The 25643-nt window shown below is 39.1% G+C and overlaps 1 protein-coding gene and 1 pseudogene across 3 annotated transcripts in view; both read left to right on the forward strand.

Moving 5' to 3' along the window:
• The first annotated feature begins 1839 nt into the window (after positions 1-1839).
• Positions 1840-2894, forward strand: LOC309821575 (bifunctional methylenetetrahydrofolate dehydrogenase/cyclohydrolase, mitochondrial-like; annotated as a pseudogene). The gene has a single exon. The product of its transcript is annotated as a bifunctional methylenetetrahydrofolate dehydrogenase/cyclohydrolase, mitochondrial-like (transcript).
• A 15466-nt stretch (positions 2895-18360) lies between these two features.
• Positions 18361-25643, forward strand: part of RFC1 (replication factor C subunit 1) — an 81804-nt gene continuing 74521 nt past the window's right edge. Inside the window, exon 1 of one of the 2 annotated variants that reach the window (XM_082652971.1) lies at positions 18361-18479. In XM_082652971.1, coding sequence (XP_082509097.1) covers positions 18477-18479 — 3 coding nt within the window. In that variant the 5' untranslated portion in view covers positions 18361-18476. The remainder of the gene's footprint in view (positions 18480-25643) is intronic. The other variant, XM_082652973.1, reaches the window with a different exon arrangement.

Consider the following 25643-nt stretch of genomic DNA (forward strand, 5'->3'; position numbering starts at 1 on the left):
GATACTGGTACATACCTATTAGAATGGTCAAAATCCAAAACACTGACAATACCAAATGCTGGCAAGGTTGTGGAGCAACAGAAACTCTTATTTATTGTTGGTGGGAATGCAAAAACTTATGGACGATTTGGAAGGCGGCTTGGAAATTTCTTACAAAACTACTTATAAGTTTCTTACAAAACATACTCTTATCACACTATCCAGCAATCATACTCCTTGGTATTTCCCCAAATGAACTGAAAATTTATGTCCACACAAAAACCTGCACGTGAATGTGTGTAGAAGCTTTATTCATAATTGCCAAAACTTGGAAGCAACCAACATGTCATTTAATAGGTGAGTGGATAAACAAAGATGTGTAATATCCATACAATGGAATATTATTCAGTGATAAGAAGAAATGAGGTATTAAGCCAGGAAAAGACATGGAGGAGCCTTAAATGTACATTAATAAGTGAAAGAAACCAATCTGAAAAAGCTACATACTGTATGATTCAAACTATAATATATGTTAAGCTGTAAAAAGATCAGTGGTCCCCAAATACTGGGGAGAGGAAGGGATGAATAAGTGGATCACAGGGGATTTTTAGGGTAGTGAAAGGAATATTTTCTAGGATACTGTACTTCCCTGGTGGCACAATGGTTAAAAATCCACCTGCCAATGCAAGGGACATGGGTTCGAGCCCTGGTTCAGGAAGATCCCTCACACCATGGAGGAACTAAGCCCATGTGCCACAACTACTGAGCCTGAGCTCTAGAGTCCGTGAGCCACAACTACTGAGCCTGCATGCCACAGCTAAGCCCATGTGCCTAGAGCCTGTGCTCCACAACAAGAGAAGCCACCACAATGAGAAGACCGTGCACTGCAAGGAAGAGTAACCCCGCTCGACACAACTAGAGATAGCCCACGTGCAGCAAAGAAGACCCAACGTAGCCAAAATAAATAAATAAATAAACTAATTAATTAAAAAAAAAAGAGTGAACCCTAATGTAAACTATGAACTTTAGTGAGTAATATATCAATATTGGCTTACCAATTATAACAAATATACCACACTAATGCAAGATGTTAAAAATAGGGGAAATGTGTGGGGAGGGAGTGATGGAGTGTATGGAAGCTATAATTGCTCAATAAAAGTCTTTTAATTAAAAAAAATTTATTGACAAAGGGAAGTTTTGAAATGTGTACTGAGTATTTCTTAAAATTTATTTTTATTTAACTATAGTTTATTTACAATATTGTGTTAGTTTCAGGTGTACACCTTCAAATTCTTTTCCATTATAGATTATTACAAGATATTGAGTATAGTTTCCTGTGCTAAAAAGTAAATCTTTGTTGTTTATCTATTTTATATACAGTGGTATGCATCTGTTAATCCCTCACTCCTAATTTATCCCACCCCTTCCCCTTTCCATTTGGTAACCATAGGTTTGTTTTCTATGTCTGTGAGTCTGTTTCTGTTTTGTAAATAAGTTCATTTGTGTCATATTTTAGATTCCACAAATAAGTGATATCATATGGTATTTGTCTTTCTCTTTCTGACTTACTTTACTTAGCATGATAATCCCTAGGTCCGTCTATGTTTCTGCAAATGGTAGGGTTTCATTCTTTTTTTATGGCTGAGTAATATTCCATTATATATATATTATAGTATATATTATTATATATATTATACATACTATATACATAGTATGTAATATATACATTATATATATAATGGAATATATATATCACATCTTCTTTATCCATTCATCTGTTGATGGGGCACTTAGGTTGCTTCAATGTCTTGGCTTTTTTTCTTTTTCTTTTTTTAAAGAATGAAAGAGAGGGCACTGGCCATGGCTGCAGCGTCTCTTGTATCCACTTTGGCCACCCTGCTGCTCCAGCCCAGCACAGAGCTGTTGCCTCCACCATCGCCACTTCCAGCAATCAGCAGTCCAAAATGAAGCCGTTGTCAATGCTGGAAGGAAACTTGCCAAGCAGATCAAGCAGGAAGTGCAGCAGGAGCTGGAAGTGTGGGTGGTGTCAGGCAACAAAGGACCACACCTGAGAGCGGTTTTGGTTGGCAAGAATCCCGCAAGTCACTCCTCTGTCCTCCGCAAAACCAGAGTAGCTGCCGATGTGGGAATCAACCGTGAGACAATTGTGAAACCAGCTTCAATTTCAGAGGAAGAACTGTTGAATTTAATCAATAAACTAAATAATGATGATAATGTAGATGGCCTCCTCGTTCAGCTGCCTCTTCCAGAGCACATTGATGAGAGAAAGATCTGCAATGCTGTTTCTCCAGACAAAGATGGCGATGGCTTTCATGTAATTAACATAGGGCGAATGTGTTTGGACCAGAATTCCATGTTACCAGCTACTCCATGGGGTATGTAGGAAATAATTAAGCAAACTGGCATTCCAACCCTAGGGAAGAATGTGGGTGTGGATGGAAGGTTAAAAAATGTTGGAGTGCCCATTGCAGTGTTACTACACACCGGAGGGGCACACAAACATCCTGGAGGTGATGCCGCTGTCATAATTTCTCATCCATACACTCCCAAGGAGCAGCTGAAGAAACATACAGCTCTTGCAGATATTGTCGTCTCCGCTGCAGGCATTCCAAATCTGATCACAGCCAATATGATTAAGGAAGGAGCAGCTGTCATTGATGTGGGAATAAATAGAATTCAAGATCCCATAACTGCTAAACCCAAGTTGGTTGGAGATGTGGATTTTGAAGGAGTCAGGAAGAAAGCCGGTTACATCACTCCAGTCCCTGGGGGGTGTTTGTCCCATGACAGTGGCAATGCTAATGAGGAATACCATTACTTCTGCGAAAAAAGTGCTGAGCCTTGAAGAGCGGGAAGTAGTGAAGTGTAAGGAGCTTGGAGTAGCAAGTAATTAACTATTGTGTCTTCTGTGTCATGCACAGCACTCCAAGCTAGTTCACAAGGAAAACCAGGCCGATAGAAGTGCAATATTTATTCTACTTAAATGGTTTAAAACAATGCTTTGTATTTATTTGTAAGCTTAAATGGGTGGATATTTGCACACATAGTTCTGCAGTTATCCACCAGGGAGCATGCCGCTATCGTGCAGGATCATGCGATCCAGCCAAGAGAAGCCATTAACCTACTGATTAACAGGGGGACACTGTCACATTGAGAATGGCTGCCTAACTTTGTCAAGCCACTTCGGTTAAAATTTGTCTTTTTTAGGAGGACAGCTATGCTCACTAGACCACCAACGCTGCACAAATTTGTCTTTTCTACAATTGCATTTCCCAAGTGCTATTCCAATAATGAGTTGATGCTCACTTTAGGTTCCGAACCTCTTGAGTTCAACTGGTCAAGCCAAAGGAAAAATGTTGCAAGAGAAAATTAGGGAAAAGGTAAAAAGAAAGAAATGATGGTAATTGAGTGGAAAAAAAATTACCCTAATTTAATATATGTATTGATTGATAGCCAGAAGAAAAACTACATGTTAATAGTCTCCTAAACTGTCATTTTGTAGCTTAGTCATTAGGAAAATGTTTGGGGTTGTTTCATTTGCTATTAGCCCTCGTTTTATGTTTGTTACTGTTTCTGAGGTCTCCCCATTTTAGTTTTCTAGGATTGACAGTCTTATTTTATAAATTAGTCACGTGTGTGGTCATACTTGACTTTCCTACATCCTTCAACTTCATTGTCAAAGTTTTATACTGGTGGGGGTGTCTGTATGGTTTCTTTAGTGTATCTTGAAACCTGTATTTGGACAACGTAGCTTGGGCTTGATGATCATTAGGGCAGCTCGTATAAGTATGCAACTTACTTTTCCACCAAAGAACTGTCAACAGCTGCCAGCTTTTCTCTGATGCACCTGTTGGCTTTCCTCGATTGATTTCTGAGAACTTGAGTTAATACTGAATTTAATCAGAATTTCTGATTAAAGGACTTTTTGCTTCATTTTGTTTTTTTAAATGAAACACTCTGACCGGTATAGAATAATAATAAAAAAAAAAGAATGAAAGAAAAAACACATATGAAGAAATTTTATGATGACAATGACTTAATACTGAGATTAAAAATTTCTAAATATTTATGAAAACAGACTATGAATTCATGAAGTATTTATCATGACTTAGTGAATCAGGATAGGGCATCATCTTTCCTAAACAATTATCAAATATTTATTCAATATTTTACTCATAAAATGACCCATCTTAGGTCCTAGGAGAGAACTATATATATGTCCCTGCCCTCAAAGAGTATACAGTTTAGTCAAGGAAATAACATAATAAAAACCATAAAATGTCTAAGAATATAAATAACGTCTGCCAAGTACCAGGTTAAGTGGGACAGATATACACACTCTAGGAATTCTACATTCAAAACATCACTTCATAATGCTTTGTACAAATGACAGAATTTTACTGCTGGAAGGGTCTTTAGAGATCATCTAGGTCAGCCCTTCATTTTATAGATGAGCGTTTTGAGACCAAGATATTAGAGGCCAGAATTCATCATTTAATCACTCATCTATTCATTCAACAAATCTATCTATCTCCTATGGATCAAGCACTTTGCTGGAGGCTGGAATTTAAAACTGAAGATGTCACAGTATTCATAAATCTTATAGATTTGTGGCCACCTGTAGAGGAAAGGCCGGCTGGACACTCTATTCTCTACTCTATATTCAATGCTGTGGAAGGGAGAGCACACATTTTGGTGTTTAGCTGGCATCCTCTGCCACAGGAGAGTGCCCTGATCAGATCTGCACTCTAGGAGAATCACTCTGGCAGGGAGTGGGTAATCCTGGGGGCAGGGAGATTGGTTAAGAGGCTCTTCTGTTAACCTGAGTGAAAAATGATTTGGCTTGAACAAAGGTAGTAGTAGTGTAGGTGGCGAGAAAGAGACAAGTTCAATAACTAGTTAGAAGGGCTTCCCTGGTGGCGCAGTGGTTAAGAATCCGCCTGCCAATGCAGGGGACACGGCTTCGAGCCGTGGTCCGGGAAGATCCCACATGCTGCGGAGCAACTGGGCCCGTGCGCCACAACTACTGAGCCTGTGCGCTAGAGCCTGCGAGCCACAACTACTGAGCCCACGTGCCACAACTACTGAAGCCCATGAGCCTGGAGCCTGTGCTCTGCAACAGGAGAGGCCACCTCAATGAGAAGCCCGAGCACCACAACGAAGAGTAGCCCCCACTTGCTTCAACTAGAGAAAGACCGCGCGCAGCCGCGAAGACCCAACGCAGCCAAAAAAAAAAAAAAAGAAAAAAGAAAAAGAACTAGTTAGAAGATAATATCGACAGGCCGCAATAATCAATTGGATGTTGAGACTGAGTTTAGGAGAAGAAGGAGCCAATGGTGACCCAGAATTCTGATTTGGGCAACTGGGTAAAACAGAATACAGAAGACTTTGGAAAGAAGATGGTGTTTCAAACATTTTGAGTTTGAGGTATGAGATATCTGATGACCAGGTAATATTTGAGACTAAAGTTTGAGGAAAGATTTTTTTCTGAAGGTATAGATGTGTGCACTATCAGTATATAGACAATAGTTGAAGTTTCAGAAATAAATGGAGACGCATCACACAACAAGAAGTGAAAAAGTAGTTTTTCTCAAGTCTTTAAAAACATTTTTATTGTAGTAAAATATATGTAACATGAAATTTACCATTTTCACCATTTTTAAATGTACAGCTCAGTGACCTTAAGTGCATTCGCATTGTTGTGCCACCATCACCGTCATCCATCTCCAGCATTCGGTCACCTTCCCAAACTGAAACTCTGTACACATTCAACAGTAACTCCCCACGTTCCCCTCCCCTGAGCCTCCAGCAATCAACAATCTACTTTCTGCTTCTATATGAATTTGACTTCTCCAGGTATCTCACATACATAGAATCACACAATACCTGTCCTTTTGTGTTTGTCTTATTTCACTTAGCATTATGTTTTCATAATGGTTCATCCACTTGTAACATGTGTCAGAATTTAATTCTCTTCTAAGGCTGAACAATATTCCATTACGTGGCTATACCACATTTTGTTTATCCATTCATCCATTGATGAACATTTGGGTTGCTTCTAGCTTTTGCTTATTGTGAATAACGCTGCTATGAACGCGAGTATATAAATACCTGTTAGAGTCCCTGCTTTCAGTTCTTTGGAGTGTATACCTAGAAGTGGAACTGCTGGATCATATGGAAATTCTGTGTTTAATGTTTTGAGGAATTACTGTACTGTTTTCCACATTCTCAATTTTTGCTATGCATCAGAATCACCTCTTGAGTTTTAAAAAAATACATATGCTCAATCTCCACCCCTGGAGCCTGATTCAGAAGATCTATAGATACCTGACTTCCGTTTCTTTTTAGAATTCAAATTCTTTAAAATACTAGAAACAAATTATTAAGAGGTGATTTAAAAGAGTAAAAATAAAAGAATATGGAGTAAAAAGCTGAAGTCCCCCCTGTTAACATTTGGAGTCTATCTTTACACACACACACACACACACACACACACACACACACACACACTTTTTGTACTTTTAAAAACCATAAATATGATCACACACCATACACGGTATACTACAACATGCTCTATTTTCTTTTTAAAAAAAATAAATTTATTTATTTTCTTTTATTTATTTTTGGCTGAGTTGTGTCTTCGTTACTGTGCGCGTGCTTTCTCTAGTTGCAGCGAGCGGGGGTTACCCCTCGCCGTGGTGCGCGGGCTTCCCACTGTGGTGGCCTCTCCCGCTGCGGAGCACGGGCTCTAAGCGTGCAGCCTTCATCAGTTGTGGCTCACGGGCTCTAGAGCGCAGGCTCAGTAGTTGTGGCGCACGGGCTTAGTTGCTCCGCGGCATGTGGTATCTTCCCAGACCAGTGCTGAAACCCGGTCCCCTGCATTGGCAGGTGGATTCTCAACCACTGTGCCACCAGGGAAGCCATCTATTTTCTTAATAATTTATTGTGAAACTCTTTCTATGTCAGTACACATGAATCTAGCTCAATGGTTTTCAATAGATGCATAATATTCCATGGCATATATGCACCTATATATTTTATTTATTTAACTATTTACAAACTGGTAAACATATAAGTTTTTCTATTTTTTCTATTACAAACAATTCTGCAATTAATAACCTTGAATCCATAACTTTGCATATGTGGGAGATACAAGAGATTGCTAAAACTGGAGTTGTTGGGTTAAAGAGTATGTACATTTTCTATGTTCAGGGATATTTCCCAACTGCCTTCAGAAAGGCAGTAGATACTTTCAAGCTCCTACCATTAGTGCATGAGGGCCATTTTTCCCTATTTTCCTCAGTATTGGGTATTATCAATAGTTCTCTTTTTTGTCAATATGGTAAAAAAATGTCATTTCATTTTTGTATTCATTTGGGTTTCTCTGATTACTAATATTTTCATATTTTTATTGGTCCTTTGAATTTCTTCTTCTGTGAGTTACCTTTTCATCTCCTTTGTTTACTTTCTTATTTTTTCTTTTTCTAAAGAATTAGAGGAGGAAGCTCATTTTATATAAAGTATTAAATCCCTTGTCCTATGTATATGTTGCAAATATTTTCTCCCAACGATCTAAGTCTTTTTAAAAACAGCTTTATTGAGATATAATCCCCATACCATAAAATTCATCCACTAAAAATATACAATTCAATAGTTTTTAGTATATTCAGAGTTGTGCAACCATTACCACAATCGATTTCAGAATATTACTGAACTTTGCTTTAAAATATTTACATGTGCAAAAGGCTTTCACTTTGTACAATCAAATTATTCATTTCCTTTTGGGTTTCTGGGCTAGGAAAGCGGTCCCCACTCCAAAATTGTAAAGATATTTTCCTATATATTGTTTTTAGTCCTTTTATAGTTTTGTTTTTCATGCGTGATCTTCTTAAAATTAATTTTTATTTTTATTAAGGTATTTGCTCCCATGTCCCCTCCCCTAATTTCAACTCTGTAGCTGTTTGTCTAGAATTTGTACATCACCACATCTGTATTTTGCATAATACTCAGGTACTGCTATCTGTCAATTCATTAGTTTTAGACTATCTATTGATGTCCTTTCATGGTAGATAAAGATTTAAGTTTCTGGTATCACCGTTTTCTGTTGGTTAAAAAAATTACCTTTTTGTTAAATTGATATCTAGAGTTTACATTATTTTTTACATAAATATAATTCATTGCAGAGTACTGTAGTATACTATGATTATGTTCTCTCTCTTTCTTTTTGTTTTTCTTATAGGTTAATAATTGCCTTGTTTTTCATTTGCTTAGTTGTCTGTACCTATTGCCAAGTTCCCACACCTGCCAATAGCTCTTAGTACAAGGTCAATCTCTTCTATTACTAGTTTCATTCTTTTTTCTTGGAGTTACTCCTCCTGCAGACCTTTGTTCCCCTCTATCTACTGATGCTCTGGGCCTGCACCATTCTGCCTCTTTGTCATTTTGGGACTTCCCTTTGCTGACAACTTAGGAATTCCTTTACCTTTTCCTAGTTTGGATTCCATTACATGAATCTCATTCTTTCATTTTTCCTGGTTTATTCCCTCCTTGTCATGGAGTAAATGTCCCAGTAGCTTTGTCCAGAGGGCACAGTGATGACAGCCTTTGCTACGCGTGTCTCCTAAGTGACACTGCTGCAGTCCGGACCGCTTGCCCTCTCTCTACACCTGGGGCACACCTGGGGATTCCCCTCCCTTTTCTTTTTCTGTGCTAGATTGCCTTTTTCTTTACCTGATATCTTCCTTTTCGTTTGCCCCCTCATTTTGATGAAGCACATTTTCTAGTAGTTTCCTGAAAAAAAGATACAGAGGGAATACATTTTGGAGGACGGGAGGGTGGATTTCATGTCTTCCACCCCTCCACCCCCACATTTGTTTGGTTGTTTGGCTGGTTTTAGACTTCTAGGTTGGGGATCATTTTCATATAAACTTTCGAAAGGAGACAGAGGTGATGCTTCCTGTGATGGTAGAAGCTGATGGGCCACTTCTAGTACCACTAGTAGTTGAAGCAGCCAGCTCCACGTTCCCCGGACTGACTCCAAATTCCTAAGGGTGGGAGGCCTTGGCAGTGGCAGGGGTCGTGAAAGCAGCAAGAGTAGTTGCAGTTTCCAAGTGTGACCTTAAAGCCAAAAGTCTAGCGATGGTGTCTGGCTTCATTTCTTAAACCTCTGCCTCTCCAACATATTAAGTACTAAATTCCTGTAAAAAACCAAAACAGTACTCTTTTCTGAATGAAATATCCAGAGTGATTTCTGCTTCCTATACTGTTGGTCAATAGATGAAATGTTCGTTTCTGTGATTATGTCTGTAAATACTCCATACATAGCTGTTCTGTATTCTGAATCGCTAGTTATTGGGAACCTAAATCTGTTTTTTGTTGTTTTTTGCTGACTCTCACTCATGGTGCTGGTGTTTGGTCGTCTTTGATTGTGAGTAGAGGCTTTGCCGTGGTGAGGAGGTGAACTATACAGATAGTTGAGGGAAGAGCACTCGGCAGAGAGTGAGTAGAGAGTGAAAAGTCCTTGAAGCAGACGCATGTCTGGCACCTTCAAGAAATAATGAAGAGGTCAGTGTGGCTGAGGTGGAATGACTGAGAGTAGTAGGCAGTAAGTATAGAGAGGTAATAGGGCCAGATGGTGCAGGGGAACAGGGAGGAATTTGTCTTATACCCTTAATGAGAAGAGGAGCATTAGAGAGTTTTCAGCAGAGAGTGACATAATCTAACTCACATTTGAAAAGAATCAGTCTGGTTGCTGGGTTCAGAGTGTACTGTGAAGGGAACAAAAGCTGAATCAGGGCAATCAGTCAAGAGATGATAACCAGGTGAGAGCTGATGGTGGCTTGGATCTGCATGGTACTGGTAGACGTAGTGAGATTTGTTAGGTTCTGGTTATGTTATTATTATTATTATTTTTTTCTTTTGCGGTATGCGGGCCTCTCACTGTTGTGGCCTCTCCCGTTGCGGAGCACAGGCTCTGGACGCGCAGGCTCAGCAGCCATGGCTCACGGGCCCAGCCGCTCCGCGGCATGTGGGATCTTCCCAGACCGGGGCACAAACCCGTGTCCCCTGCAGCGGCAGGCAGACTCTCAAGCACTGCACCACCAGGGAAGCCCTGGTTATGTTTTGAAGGTAGTACCAACAGAATTTGCTGATGGCTTGGATATGAGTGTCTGTGTGTGTGTGTGTGTGTGTGTGTGTGTGTGTGTGTGTGTGTGTCAGAGAGAGAGAGACAGAGAGACAGAGAGACAGAGAGAGACAAAGTAGGATTGCTTCAAAAATTTTTGACCTGAGCAAATGGTAGGATGCTATCAGTTGAGATGCAGGTTTGTGAGGGAAGATTAGGAGTGTAGTTTTGGACAGAATAACTTTGATGTCTATTAGACAGCCAAATGGAGATGTGAAGTTGGAAAATGGATATATAAATCTGAAGGTTACAGGAAAAATCAGCAGTTGATAGAAATTTGGAAGTGTCAGTATTTATATAGTATGTAAGTCTATGAGATTGGATGAAATCACCAGGCAGTGAGTATAGAAACAAGCCCTAGGGTAATCAAATATTAAAAGGACAGAAAATTAGGAGCAATGAACATAAGAGTCTGAGGACTGACTATTGACGAAAGAAGAAAACTAGGAGACTACAGATGTCCTTGAAACAAAGTGAAGAAAGTATTTCATCAAGAAATACTTCTCATGAAGAAATGTTTTGTTGAAATCATAAATATTTAAGTTCCAGGTTATTAATAATTTATTAATGTTATACCTTCAAGTTTTTTTTAAACAAATGATCTTTTTTTTTTTTTTTTCCTCTGGCACGCGGGCCTCTCACTGTTGTGGCCTCTCCCGTTGCGGAGCACAGGCTCCGGACGCGCAGGCTCAGCGGCCATGGCTCACGGGCCCAGCTGCTCCGCAGCATGTGGGATCTTCCCGGACCGGGGCACGAACCCGTGTCCCCTGCATCGGCAGGCGTACTCTCAACCATCTGCGCCACCAGGGAAGCCCAATAAATGATCTTCTTAAAAATTTCATTAAGCTTCATAGCCATGTTATACATTACTTGGACATAAATACAAATTTTCTAATTTCTTTGTTCATGACTATTTCTTTCATTCCAAGTCTAAAAGACATCTCAGATTTAACATGTCCAAAAAACAAATTCTTGTTTCCTACCTCCAATCCTGTTTGTTTAACAGCACAGCCATCTACTTTGGGGTCATCTTTTTTTTTTTCTTTTTACTTAAAAGTAGTTATAGGAAAGTTGCAAAAAGAGTACAGAGAGTTCACACGCATCCTTCACTCAGTTTTGCTTCATATTAACTTCATTATTTTTTGCTTCATATTAACTTCATTATTTCATAATCACTTGCAACGATCAAAACTGGGATACTATGCTATGCTACTATTTACTAAAGTACGGATCTTATTCAAATTTTACCTTAATTCCTTCTAATGTCCTCTCTGTCCAGGAAGCCATATTGCATTTAGTTACTGTGTATTTTATTTATTTATTTTATTTATTTACTTTTGGCTGTGTTGGGTCTTCGTTGCTGTGCATGGGCTTTCTCGAGTTGCAGTGAGCGGGGGGCTACTCTTCGTTGCGGTGCGTGGGCTTCTCATTGCAGTGGCTTCTCTTGTTGCAGAGCATGGGCTCTAGGCACGTGAGCTTCAGTAGTTGTGGCACGTGGGCTCAGTAGTTGTGGCTTGCAGGCTCTAGAGCATAGGCTCAGTAGTTGTGGTGCACGGGCTTAGTTGCTCTGCGGCATGTGGGATCTTCCGGGACCAGGGCTCGAACCCGTGTCCCCTGCATTGGCAGGTGGATTCTCAACCACTGCGCTACCAGGGAAGTCCCCTATTGTGTATTTTTAGTCCTCTCCAATCTGTGACAGTTCCTCCATCTTTCATGGCCTTGCTTTCATGACCCTTCATAACTGTTGCTGAATCCTGGTCAGTTAATTTGTAGAAGGTCTCTCAGTTTTGGTCTGTTTAATGTTTCCTCATGATCAGATTTAGATTATGCACCCATGGTGCAAGAAGGGAAGAGACGTGAAATTCAACTATAGTAATGGTTTCAACATACAGTAATGTTATGTTTTTGCAAATCATATTCTTAGACTAAAATAAACATTTTCTGAAAAATGTTTAGGGAATCCCAGGTATTAGTGATACTCTGTATTTACTTTACCAGTTATAATGCTTCCCACCATCCCAGAGCTAATGATAATATTTATAGAAAGGCATCAAACCAGGTAAAATATTTTAAAATAGAGTCCAAAGCACTTGACTTTGTCTTAAAGCAAGGTTAGCTCTTCCTATAGGAAGTAGCAATTTAAATGCATATGTTAAAAGTATTGTTTACATCCTTTTTGTGGCAATGAATCATACGTCATATGAATAAGATTTTGCTGTATATTTTACGGAAGATGAGAATTTATGGGAATTCCTTTTTCATGCGTCTTTTCTATTCTGACTTGTGTTCATTTACAAGATTTTTTTTTTAACCTCTAATATACACTACTCTGTATAAACAGTGATTACGTTCAATTCTGTTTAAACTGCATGTTGAGAAAGATGACCCGTGAGATTTCAAGGAAGTTCAAAAATGTTTTTATTGCAAACTTTGTTGAAATATGAATAATAATTCTAGGTGTATCTTATTATAGAAGCTCAGATTCTCAAGAGTCTTAAAGGTCTATAATATCCAAGTATGTGGTCATTCTTACTATAGCAGCAGTTCTCAAATAACTTATTGTAGTTTCCTTTATTTGCTACGCCTCACATTATTCCTATGAAACAACAAAAAAATTCTAGAATTACTTTGATTTGTAGGACTTGGAGAATGAAAGATTAGCCTAATCGTAAAATCTACCATAGCTACAAAATACTGTTGGCATTCCTGTTACTCTGTCTATAAACACCTTTAAAATTGCCAATGAATATTTTAGGGAGTTAATTCACAATTTGAGATACATTGCATATATAATCAAATGTGTATGTCAATAGTAAAGTTATATGCTTTTTGTTAAATTTTCTTTTTTAAATGTAAATGTTTCTTCTAACTTAAGTGAAGAGACTGATTTATTAATGTAACAAACTTTATTATTTGTAAAATATCATCAGTCAAGTTTATATAAATTTAGATTACTCAAGAATAATCATATTAATGATTGATCATATTAATATGATTAATATGATAATCTTAATTCATCCAAGAATTAAGATAAATGACATAGTACCTAATTTCTTAAGTCCACTTTAATGGTGACAGATTATGACTTAATGATTATATTCATAAATGGATTACAAGGTCAACATCATTGTTCTGGATCTCTGCAGGTATCACAAACACAGAAAAGGACAAGCTGCCTAACGGATTGTTTTCTATAAGGAAAATGTTCCAATAAACCCTGACAAAGCAGGACATGCTAATATTTATCTAGAGGGCAGAAAGTCACATTTGTTGTTGCACAGTGAAAATTCGATTGATTTCTGCCGATTTATAAAAGTCTATGTGAAAGACAATGTAACTATTGTGCTCTTGAAAAGCATTTCCAAGTGACTCCAAGTAAAGAGTTATTCCCATCACACAGATAAGTTAACTAAGGCACAGGCATTAACGCTGAGAATTTATACTGCCCTTTGCGATTGTTTTTCACTTATATATGGCAGTAGTTAGTTAGATTATAAAGAATGACCAAAATTCAAGTCATGCGCTTTCTAACACACAGCTTTTGAGTCATTTTGGGGAGGGCAATGATTTAACTCCCTGTATATGTTATGGAAAGAGAACCAATTATTATTCGCTTAATCCAACTATTCACACATTTAGAAACATACTAGTAGAGATGTCACTGTCAATATTCTAACTTTTCAGGTAAAGAGTTCTTCAGGGAATGTCAACAATTCTTCTACCAGTGATATATCCCTAAGTGGAGGAGGGAAAGAGATCCCTAACTTTCACAAAATTGGCTTTGTTTGAAGCCCTTTCTTTTAAGGATTAAGAGAAGGCCAGTGAGCATCAGGTGATCAGATCCAATACATAATATATCCCTTAAGATGGGTCTTCTCTGTGATAGGTCTCAAACCATTATTAAAAGAAAAAAATATTTAAAAAATATTTTAGGCTTTTAGAGATGCCCTTAATTCTGGAAACTGCAGTATTTATTCAATTGCTGTGTTATGTTACCAGTGTTACTCTACAAAAGAATTATTGGTCTTATTTATTCATCAGCTGGTTTCAGAAACATTTATACCAAGAAGAGCTGAACTAAGGAAAGCATGACTAAGGAAAACATGAGCAGACAGTTTTTATGAAAATATTTTCAAGAAAACATGCAAGGAATCTTTGTTAGCTAATGTTTACATCACCGAAAAATGACTTTCTGGGCTTCTCTAAAAAAACTATCTAAAAATCAACAGCCCTATTTTGTTGTATTCTTTCTTTGTGTATCCTCAGTTTCTTAGAGATGCATTATTGTAGTCTTTCAGTTAATAGTGAGAGATGGGGAACTTCCCTGGTGGTCCAGTGGTTAAGACTCTGCACTTCCACTGCAGGGGGCACGGGTTCCATCGCTGGTCGGGGAATTAATACCGCTTGACACAGCCAAAAACCCCCCCCGAGAGATGGGAGTAGTTATGACCTATTATCATTTTATTCTCATTGTTGAAGAAAGGCCACACAGAGATGGAAGGGGCTGGTTTTTTGCCTGGAATAAATTCAAATTAGACACTGTTATAGACTAGTGCCCTGTAAAGGTTAAAATCCAGATGCAGTTATTATGCAGAAACAAACCTAACAGGAGACTCTGCTGCTCTCCTACAGACAAATTAAAAAAAAATCATGTTTGGTAATCTTTTCAGCACTCTTCAAATTTCTCTGCCATGGGAAACCAATGAGTATCATATTTTGCCACAAAACACATAGCAATCTTTTTTTTTTCTTTTTTTGGCCATAAAATACAAAGTGTAAAATGATGGGATCACAGCAATCTTTTGGCCTGAAGTCTCATGAAGTCTTTCTTTATAGCACTTACCTTATCTGAAAATACAGAATTTATTTTTGTCTACTTACTTATTTTTCTCTTTTCCTCAAAAATATGAACTTTAGGGAAGCTAGGACTGTCTGTCTTGTTTACTATGGTTTCCCAGCATGCACATAAAAAAGTGCCGACACACAGCAGATGTTCAATAAATATTTGTTGAATGATGCATCAAAATCACCACAGTGGAGAAAATAAGCATGAATATTCTGTTCCTGCTTATTTTTTGTTACACTTTGGGTTCTTTAAAACATTTCTGTTTATCTATTACTTTACAACAATCTACCCCAAACTTAGTACCTTAAAAGAACAATAATCTTATTATGCTCACACTACTGTGGGTCAGAGAATTTAGGCAAGCCTTGACTAGATGATTTTTCTACTCTACGTAGTGCTGACTGGGGTCACTTAGTGGAATTCGACTAGCAGCTGGTATGGTGGGTCCAAGATGGTTTCACTTACAAGCCTGGTACCTGGTGGAGATGGCTGTAAGCCTGGGCTCAACTGGCCCCTTCTCCTGCTTTACATGGTGGCTCAGGGCTTCAAGAGAGCAAGATGAGAGTTGCTGGTCCTCTTAAAGCTTACATTTGGAACCGTCATAGTATCATTCCCACCATATTCTTAGATCAAATCAGTCACAGGTCAGCCCACATTTGGGGAGAAGTATCAAAGCATATACAGCCGTTTTAAATCTGGAACATTAAAAAAAATTTTTATTTAATTTATTTATTTATTTATGGCTGTGTTGGGTCTTTGTTGCTGTGCATGGACTTTCTCTAGTTGCAGCGAGTGGGGGCTACTCCTCGCTGTGGTGCGCAGGCCTCTCACTGTGGCAGCCCCGCCTCTCGTGGAGTGCGGGCTCCAGGCGCCCGGACCCCAGCAGTTGTGGCACGCGGGCTCCGTAGTTGTGGCTCATGGGCTCAGTAGCTGTGGCTCGCGAGCTCAGTAGTTGTGGTGCACAGGCCTAGCCTCTCCGCGGCATGTGGGATCCTCCCTGACCAGGGCTCGAACCCATGTGCCCTGCATTGGCAGGCGGATTCCTAACCACTGCACCACCAGGGAAGTCCTGGTACATTTTTGAGATAGAATATTTCCAAGTAAATGTTCCTAAAGAGAGCTCCCCTGGTGGCGCAGTGGTTGAGAGTCCGCCTGCCGATGCAGGGGACACGGGTTCGTGCCCTGGTCCGGGAAGATCCCACATGCTGTGCCCGCGAGCTATGGCCGCTGAGCCTGCGCATCCGGAGCCTGTGCTGCACAACGGGAGAGACCGCAACAGTGAGAGGCCCGCGTACCGCAAAAAAAAAAAAAAAAAAAAATGTTCCTAAAGAAAACAATCCAATGCCACGGGGCAACTAAGCCCGTGCGCCACAATTACTGTGCTTTAGAGCCCACGCGCCACAACTACTGAAGCCTGTGGGCCTAGAACCCGTGCTCTGCAATAAGAGAAGCCACTGCAATGAGAAGCCCGCTCACTGCAGTGAAGAGTATTCCCCGCTCACCGCAACTAGAGAAAACCCTTGTGCAGCAACAAAGACCCAACGCAGCCAAAAATAAATAAATAAACACACAAATAAATAAATAAATTTATTGAGGAAAAAAGAAAACAATCCAACAAATTCAGTTCAGTATCTTTCTGGAAGTTATAGTCTTCTGACTTAATTCTCACCTGAATTCAAGGAAGGCTTCAAAATACTAAAAAAGGAATGCAAAAGTTTAAAGTAATATAATGTAAAAGATATGTAAAACATTTAATATACATCTTATTTGCTTATTTATAACACAATGAACATTGTAAATTGGTTTAGGTTCTCTTAAGTTATAGGCAAAAATTTATGTGATGTGTCTGCTATGTACAGTTTTCTGGGGAGTAGCTTCATAGATTATTGATTTCTCAAAGGATCTAATGACTCCCCTCCTCCCCAATCAAGTATGTTCCTGAGTAAAATTATGGTGTAGATAAGTTCATTTTTGGAACCATCTCCCTTGATAATACCTAACCTTGTGTAATAATAATGATAATAGCTGACTTAAAAAAAAAGATTATTATCTGCTTATGTGCCAGGAGCAGTTTCATAACCTTATGAAGAACATAGTACTATTATCCTTGTTTTACAGTTGAGGAAACTTGAGGCATAGTAACTTGCCCATGGTTACATAATTAGCATGTGGTGGGGCTAGGAACCCTAGCATATTGGTTTCCGAGAGTCCCATGCAATGAGGCCCTGTTCATAAGCTATAGTTTACTCCTTTGTAAATTGGGGATAATAATAGTAGCCAGTGTCATTGTGGGTATTAGACGAGTTAACCTGGGATAGTCCATAGCTGCATGCCTGGCACATACGACAGTGGGCAGTTAATAAATAGGAGCTCTCCATGCTTAGCCTCTGTTTTATTCCTGAAGACTTTGCTATCTTTCACTGTAGAGATATGGGTGTGATAAAATGCAAGACGGAACAGGGGGTGGGTGGATAAGGATTTGAAAGTCTAGGGCCAAAGCTGGAGATATTGCTCTTCCCATTAAACTCCTTAAGGCCTCATGTCTTCTCTTAAAATTGTATGCAAATGTCACATGCTATTCCACAGTTCAGTTGCTTATCTATTAATATAAAACTTGTTTACTCCAAAGCTTTCGGGATCATTGTTCTTCTAGGGAGAAGATGTACCTTGTTTATGTCTTGGTTTCACACACCCCTTTGAGGGACTCAGCCACGCAGGTTTGGGAATTTGGAGGCCTAGATTCCCAGCTAGGACCCTTAGCTTGTTTGGGCCTTATATTTTTCACTTATAAAATGGTGTGGGTAGTAATGACTATTTTATCAAAGTCTTTTTTGCCCTGGAATTATACAACATAAAATTGTCCTAAATGTGTTTTCAAACTGTGGGTCTCCACTTAAAAGTAGGCGAAAAGACCAATTCGACTGGTCAAACATTAAAAAAAAAAAATCGGGGTAAGTACTGTTTGGTGAAATTTTTGTTTCAGAATAGATATTAAAAAGTAATATGTGAAACGTATACCTAAAAGGTGTCTTACTTTGGCTGGTAATAGAAACATTTTAAAGCTACATTTAAAGGAGGGGGCATTGCATTCTCTAAACGTGCCCGCCCTCGGGGGAAATCAATCTCAGAACCTCCCCACTTGAGAGGCCCTTAGAGAGGCGGAAGACGCAAATCTGGGCGCGGTCCTGGGCCCTGCCTCTGCTCGCGATTGCGGCGGCCTGCGGGTCTCGGGGGCTGCACCTGGGCCCACGTGGCATCTCCCGCCTCCCGCCTCCCGGCCTGGGCCCACAGGAAGCTGCGCACCTCGTGACGTCATCACAGGGCGCCGCTGCCTCGACCTCCTTCCACTTCGCGGGAGAAGTTGTTGGCGCGAATGGATCCCGAGTCGCGGTAACGGATTCCCCAGCCGGCCGGCCTGCCCGCCCGCGCCTTCATCCGTGGGCTGCAATGGTGAGCCCCCGGGGGAGGCTATGCGACCAGGGGGCTGGGGAGAGTTTGCAGGCTGGGCGTGGACCTGGCATTCCTGGCATGGAGGGTCGGGGAGGATCGCGATGCGTGGCTTCGGAGGGGAGCGAAGGCAAGAAAGGGGCCACAAACTAGGCACTGGTCTCACAGCTTTCCTTGCACCGCGGGCTTCAGCTCTCAGCCGCAGCCAGCGGTCAGGGCTCTTGGTGCTGCGCAGCAGTTTTAACTTTTTTCCACTCGTGGGGGAAGGGAGAAAGGAAGGGAGTAATGAAGGTGATTTGGGGGCTCAGCGGTACAGTTGCTTTTCCTGTTCAGTGTTGCCTCGAACCTCGGTTTGAGTCCTGCCTAAAGCGTTGACTTCAGGCTTTGGGTCTCGAAGGAGAAGAATGTAACAGACTTTCCTTTCTAATGAAAAAGTTGTCTTAGGCCTTCAACTTTCATGATTAACAGCTCAGCGAAATGCTCATCACAGAGCCGTTTTGAAATCGATGACATGGGAAGGATGTTTTGTTTTGTTTAGATGAGTTCATAGAAATCAAAGGGATAACACGGTTTACCAGGAGAAAAAACAAAAAACCTGGTAGAAACAGCTGTAATGCATTTGACAGCTGTCATCGCTTATCACCTGATGTTAAAAGTAATCTTTAAAAAAAACCCTTCAGTGCATTATACCACCTCCCTATAATGATCAAAATTGCATTTTGGACTTCAGGCACTATGGTAATTGTGTAAAGTTCATGAGATTTGGAGTCTTGAAGGTGAGAGTGAGGCAATGTTTTGGTCTTGCTCTCCCATTTAATGGTTAAGTGGTTCTGATTAAGTAAATATCTTAACTTTAACCTCTTAAATCCTCTGTTTCCTTACCTGTAAAAGGGGGGAAATATAGCTGCCTTAAGTGATTGTCTTGAGCATTAAACAAGATAATAAATGTAAAGCTTCTGTTCTGTTTCCTGGCATGTGGTAGGAAGTATACAACTACGTTACTAATGATCTAATTTTCTCAGGAAGGACTCTATGAAACATTACAAAGAGTTTTAAGGGACATCAAAGATGCCTCTGATGTTGTCAGTTATGGTGAACAACAGCTTATTTATTCAACTTTTGATTATTCAGTTACTTTAAATGATTGGTTCTTTTCCCTCTTAGTACTCCTGTTCATAGTGCATAGGAAAAATAAAGCCCTTCTCAGAAAACAAGTGGGGAAAAGGTTCTATAAAGTACATAAGAGTTTTGGATTATATTAGTGTTTAATTTAGTCCTTCTGTCTTGTAGTACAAAAATTAGCAGAAGCCTAGACCAGAATTCTGTTCAACCTATGCTTATTGAACACCTATGCACAAGTTATATTGTACAGTAGTTCTTAACTTTTGCTTGGGTCACAGCTTTCTTTGATGTTGTGGTGAATGGTATGCAGGTTTTCTGCCCACAGAAATACATATGGATACATACACACCATTTTAGGGGATTTGCATATCTTCTGAAGCCCTTCTACAGGTGCAGGGTTAGCAACTCTTGCCCTGGGAGCTGCATCTTTTTCTCAAATCTTTTCCAATTAAAGTTATCAAAGGAATAAAATACTGTATATCCACAAAACGGAATACTATGCAACCATTAAAAAGGAGAAAACTTTATGCCCTGATGTGAAACAGTTGCCAAGATAAGTGAAAAAAGAAGGTACAGGACAATATGTAAAGTATGCTACCACTTTATGTAGGAAAGGAGAGAAAAGAATATGCCTATTTTGCTTGAAGATGTGAAGGATACACAAGGAACTAACTGATAACATTTGTTGCCTCCAAAGATGGGAAATGTGTGTCTGAGAGGCACAGTGGGAGGGAGACATTTTACCCATTTGAATTTTTGAACCATGTGAATATAATGTCTATTAAAGGAATCGAAATGAAATTAAAATAAACAGAATAAAAAGTAGCCATGTAAATGATTTGAATTGCTACGAGGATTTAATTATTTGCTCAAAATGTGAATAAAACTTGAAAGATGCCGTTTTTAAGAAATCAACATATATAATTCATTGGCTGGCATAGTTATTTATTGAAAATATGCATAAGTTTGAATTAAACATGCATGAGACTTAAGGGAAAGCGTTTTTGAAGAGCTGTCAAAGAGAATCTGACTACATCTAAGCTGCTTCATTGCAGCATTCTGGGGGAGACCTTTCACATTGTAGTTTACTATGTGAATGCTCTCCCGGAGCAGTGTTGTCACCCTTTTATAATGTGTTGGGTTTTTGTTGCTGCACGCGGGCTTTCTCTAGTTGTGGCGAGTGGGGGGCGACTCTTCGTTGTGGTGCGCGGGCTTCTCATTGCAGTGGCTTCTCTTGTTGCAGAGCATGGGCTCTAGGCACGCGGGCTTCAGTAGTTGTGGCACCTGGGCTCAGTAGCTGTGGCTTGTGGGCTCTAGAGCGCTGGCTCAGTAGTTGTGGTGCACGGGCTTAGTTGCTCTGCGGCATGTGGGATCTTCCCGGACCAGGGCTCGAACCCGTGTCCCCTGCGTTGGCAGGCAGATTCTTAACCACTGCGCCACCAGGGATGTCCTGGAATTGTTTTCTTAATTTCACTTCTGGATTGTTCATTGCAAAAGTATAGAAATATAATTGGTTTTAGTATATTGATCTTGTGTCATGCAACCTTGGAGAACACATTTTGTAGTTCTAATAGTTTTTTAGTGAATTCCTTAGGATTTTCTCCATTTAAGATCATTTCATCGGCAAATGAAGATAATTTTTCTTCTTCCTGTCCAATCTAGGTGCCCCTTTTATAATTTATTTTTTGCCTAATTAGTTTTTTTTTTTTTTTTTTTTGCCACAGTGTTGAATAGGAGTGGCAAGAAGGATCTGTCTTCTTCCTGACCTTAAGGGACTACATTCTAACAAATTACCTGTTGTTTTTAAAGTATAATTTTAACTATTTTAAAATTATTTCATTTCTCTCTTCTGTGCTGCTATCAATATACAATATTAGTCAAATTTATAATTTTGCATTTAAGTGGTTTTAAAGATAAAAGATTTTTACATTTGGATAGGTTTTGTGAAGTGTGTTGGTGATAATCAATTTCTGCTTGTGGATTTGGTGGAGGACTTAAAAATATTGATCAGAAATATTTATATTTCTTTACTTTCAAAATAGAGAAGTAAAGCCAAAATGTAATATTTTGGTAGCTACCCCACAGAGCACTGCAGTACTTATTTTGCATAAAATCCTGTACTTGTCAAAGTAAGTGAACACGGTGGCATGATTTGCTTTCTCTTTGCATTTTTGGTAGGCACAAACAACTTGTTGGTTGGTTGAGCCCATTAGTAGTGGAAAAAAGTTATAAGAGCTGTTTGGTTATACTTCAAAGTTGATATATATCAGCTTTTGTACTTTGACTTTTTAAAGTTAAAAGGTCATTATGATGGCTTACTTTGTGCAGGTTTAGGAGTATTTACTGCAAAAAATTTTTTTCATCTCTATTAATAGATTTATAATCAACCAAGTTAGAAAATTCTAAAAAATGCATGATTTTTTTGAGTACCAGCGAGGTCTGGTACTTTGTCTTGACTTATGCATATTAAAATTGCATTTGGGTTGCCTGATAGGCGATGCTTCTCTTTAATAGTGTTGTAGAATTGTTAGTTACACCTTAGGGTAGGAGAGTGCAATAAATCTTTTTTTTTTTTTTTTTTTTGCTTACACTTAAGAGCATTTAAATTTCAAAACTTTTACTAGAAAATGCCTTGTCATTCACAGGTTTTTCATTTGTGAATTAAAGTTAAAGAATGTCATAGATTTGTTCTGTGGATTAAATTAATTTTTTTAAGTGTTTAAATCATTGTCTGGCACAGAGTAAGTCCTATTTAAGGGTTTGTTAAAAAAGTAAATAAATGAAGCCCTAAATCAGGGCACTGGCAACAGAAATAGAGGAAAGAAGACAGCAGTATTTGGGAGATTAGGTTGGGTTGGTTGATTAGGTGGAGGGTCAGAATGAGGAGGAAAAACAGTGCTCATTTTTCTGTTTTTGGTTAATGGTGGTGCTATGCATTGAGGAGGGAAATAAAGAGAGAGAAGCAAGCCTCCAAAATATGGGCTTAGTTTTGGACGTTATGAGCTGGAGGCACCTTTGGGGCACTTGGTAGGGGTGGAGATGACAGACTATCGGCTACATGGATATGGAGCTCAGAGGTCTTGAGTCGAGACAAGATTTAGCAGGTAGCAGTGTGTTTTTAAGTGGTACTGACGTTGAGATGGATGTGAGTTAGCTTGTGAATATGTGAATCAGAAGTTTTTAACTTAGGGTTCATGGAGAGCCATTAATAGGCTTCAGGAAAAAGCCCTGAAGAAGAGGAAGTATTATACTAAAAGTGAAAGTGTTCTTGCTTTTTGTAGCCACAATATTGTAATATGACAAGAGAGTACTATATGATAGAAGTAATAATACACAATAAGTGTTAATACCCACTTAAAGTTTCTTAAAACAAAGTGCAATAGGTAAAGTGATGGCAAAAAATTAGTCTCAAATACAGATTATTTTAATACACAATCTTTAAAAACAAATTTACCATGAATTTCATTTTACATAATTAAGAACGTCTCTTTCTGAGCCCAGGTGTGAAGGTCAGTGACCTTAGGAATAACCACTCATGTGTTCAACCATTATTAATTAAGCATCTGCTTATCTGAGCTGTTGGCCCTGTACTTGAGATACAGAGGTGAGTAAGCTAGACAGGCCTGCTGTATGGAACTTGCAGCAATGTTTTCAAACTCAGATTACTATGACTATCAAAAGTATCTCCTACTAATCATTTTGGGACCCATTTCAGGTGTTGCTTCTTTTGGTCAACTGTCCCTGAGGCTCTCTGTGTTAGGGGCTCCTGGTACTCTTACAGTTTTGTGATTTAGCTCTGTCTTAGCACTGTTTTGTATTTAATTCTTTATATATTAATTTATCTCCCAGGTAGCCTCATGAGGGCATTTTCCTGTTTGTGTTCACACAAGGACCAAATGTATCAGGAATAATGAGAATGGAAAGGCCATATTGCTAGTTGTGGAGTATGGCTACTTTTGCATAGATCCTTAGAATTATGGTAAAACTATGAGGGAGCAGTCATGGTCAAGTAGAGAACTATGAAAGGGATTTGTAGTCAGAGGACTAGGTTCCATTCTGTTGTGTCATCTCTTCTAATCCCCATAGGAATCCTGTGGAGTAAGTGGCATTACGAGGAAAGTAAGGGCCAGAGAAATTAAGTAATTCATCCCAAGTGTCTGGAAGTAAGTGGCAAAACTGACAAAAAGCTTTTTTTTGTCTGACTTAATTCCACTTACTTACCTATAAAATGGAGATAAATCATTCTATTTGCCTTTATACCTCACAGAAACATCAGAAGAGATAAATCTATGTCCAGTAGCTGTAAGTAAAAGTGTGAAAAACTTAACTTGTTACTATTAGCTGTGTGTGCTAAAATTTGTTTTAATTTTTATGTAATTTTTGCCTAAATCTTTTGTCTTATTTGAACTGACCTGTTCAATTAGTAACTATTAAAAAAGAAAGTAAGAAGAGTGAATTACTACTCTTTTTTGGTTCCCGAAATAAAACTATTTCTTTCACCATTTCCTTTAGAAATGAAATTACTGGGACAAAGGGTATGCACATTTAAAATTTTGATAGATATTGTTAGATTGTCTTGGAAAGGTTATACCAATTTTTACTTTTTTTTTTTAACATCTTTATTGGAGTATAATTGCTTTACAATGGTGTGTTAGTTTCTGCTTTATAACAAAGTGAATCAGTTATACATATACATATGTTCCCATATCTCTTCCCTCTTGCGTCTCCCTCCCTCCCACCCTCCCTATCCCACCCGTCTAGGTGGTCACGAAGCACCGAGCTGATCTCCTTGTACTATGCAGCTGCTTCCCACTAGCTATCTATTTTACGTTTGGTAGTGTATATATGTCCATGCCACTCTCTCGCTTTGTCACAGCTTACCCTTCCCCCTCCCCATATCCTCAAGTCCATTCTCTAGTATGTCTGTGTTTTTATTCCTGTCTTAGCCCTAGGTTCTTCATGACATTTTTTCCCTTAAATTCCATATATATGTGTTAGCATACGGTATTTGTCTTTCTCTTTCTGAATTACTTCACTCTGTATGACAGACTCTAGGTCCATCCACCTCATTACAAATAGCTCAATTTCGTTTCTTTTTATGGCTGAGTAATATTCCATTGTATATATGTGCCACATCTTCTTTATCCATTCATCTGATGATGGACACTTAGGTTGTTTCCATCTCTGGGCTCTTGTAAATAGAGCTGCAATGTACGTTTTGGTACATGACTCTTTTTGAATTATGGTTTTCTCAGGGTATATGCCCAGTAGTGGGATTGCTGGGTCATATGGTAGTTCTATTTGTAGTTTTTTAAGGAACCTCCATACTGTTCTCCATAGTGGCTGTACCAATTCACATTCCCACCAACAGTGCAAGAGTGTTCCCTTTTCTCCACACCCTCTCCAGCATTTATTGTTTCTAGATTTTTTGATGATGGCCACTCTGACTGGTGTGAGATGATACCTCATTGAAGTTTTGATTTGCATTTCTCTAATGATTAATGATGTCGAGCATTCTTTCATGTGTTTGTTGGCAGTCTGTATACCTTCTTTGGTGGAATGTCTATTTAGGTCTTCTGCCCATTTTTGGATTGGGTTGTTTGTTTTTTTGTTATTGAGCTGCATGAGCTGCTTGTAAATTTTGGAGATTAATCCTTTGTCAGTTGCTTCATTTGCAAATATTTTCTCCCATTCTGAGGCTTGTCTTTTGGTCTTGTTTATGGTTTCCTGTGCTGTGCAAAAGCTTTGCAGTTTCATTAGGTCCCATTTGTTTATTTTTGTTTTTATTACCATTTCTCTAGGAAGTGGGTCAAAAAGGATCTTGCTGTGATTTATGTCATAGAGTGTTCTGCCTATGTTTTCCTCTAAGAGTTTGATAGTTTCTGGCCTTACATTTAGGTCTTTAATCCATTTTGAGCTTATTTTTGTGTATGGTGTTAGGGAGTGATCTAATCTCATACTTTTACATGTACCTATCCAGTTTTCCCAGCACCACTTATTGAAGAGGCTCTCCTTTCTCCACTGTACATTCCTGCCTCCTTTATC

This window comes from Grampus griseus (assembly GCF_964374135.1).
Source record: "Grampus griseus genome assembly, chromosome: 4".
NCBI classification, from domain to species: Eukaryota; Metazoa; Chordata; class Mammalia; order Artiodactyla; family Delphinidae; genus Grampus; species Grampus griseus.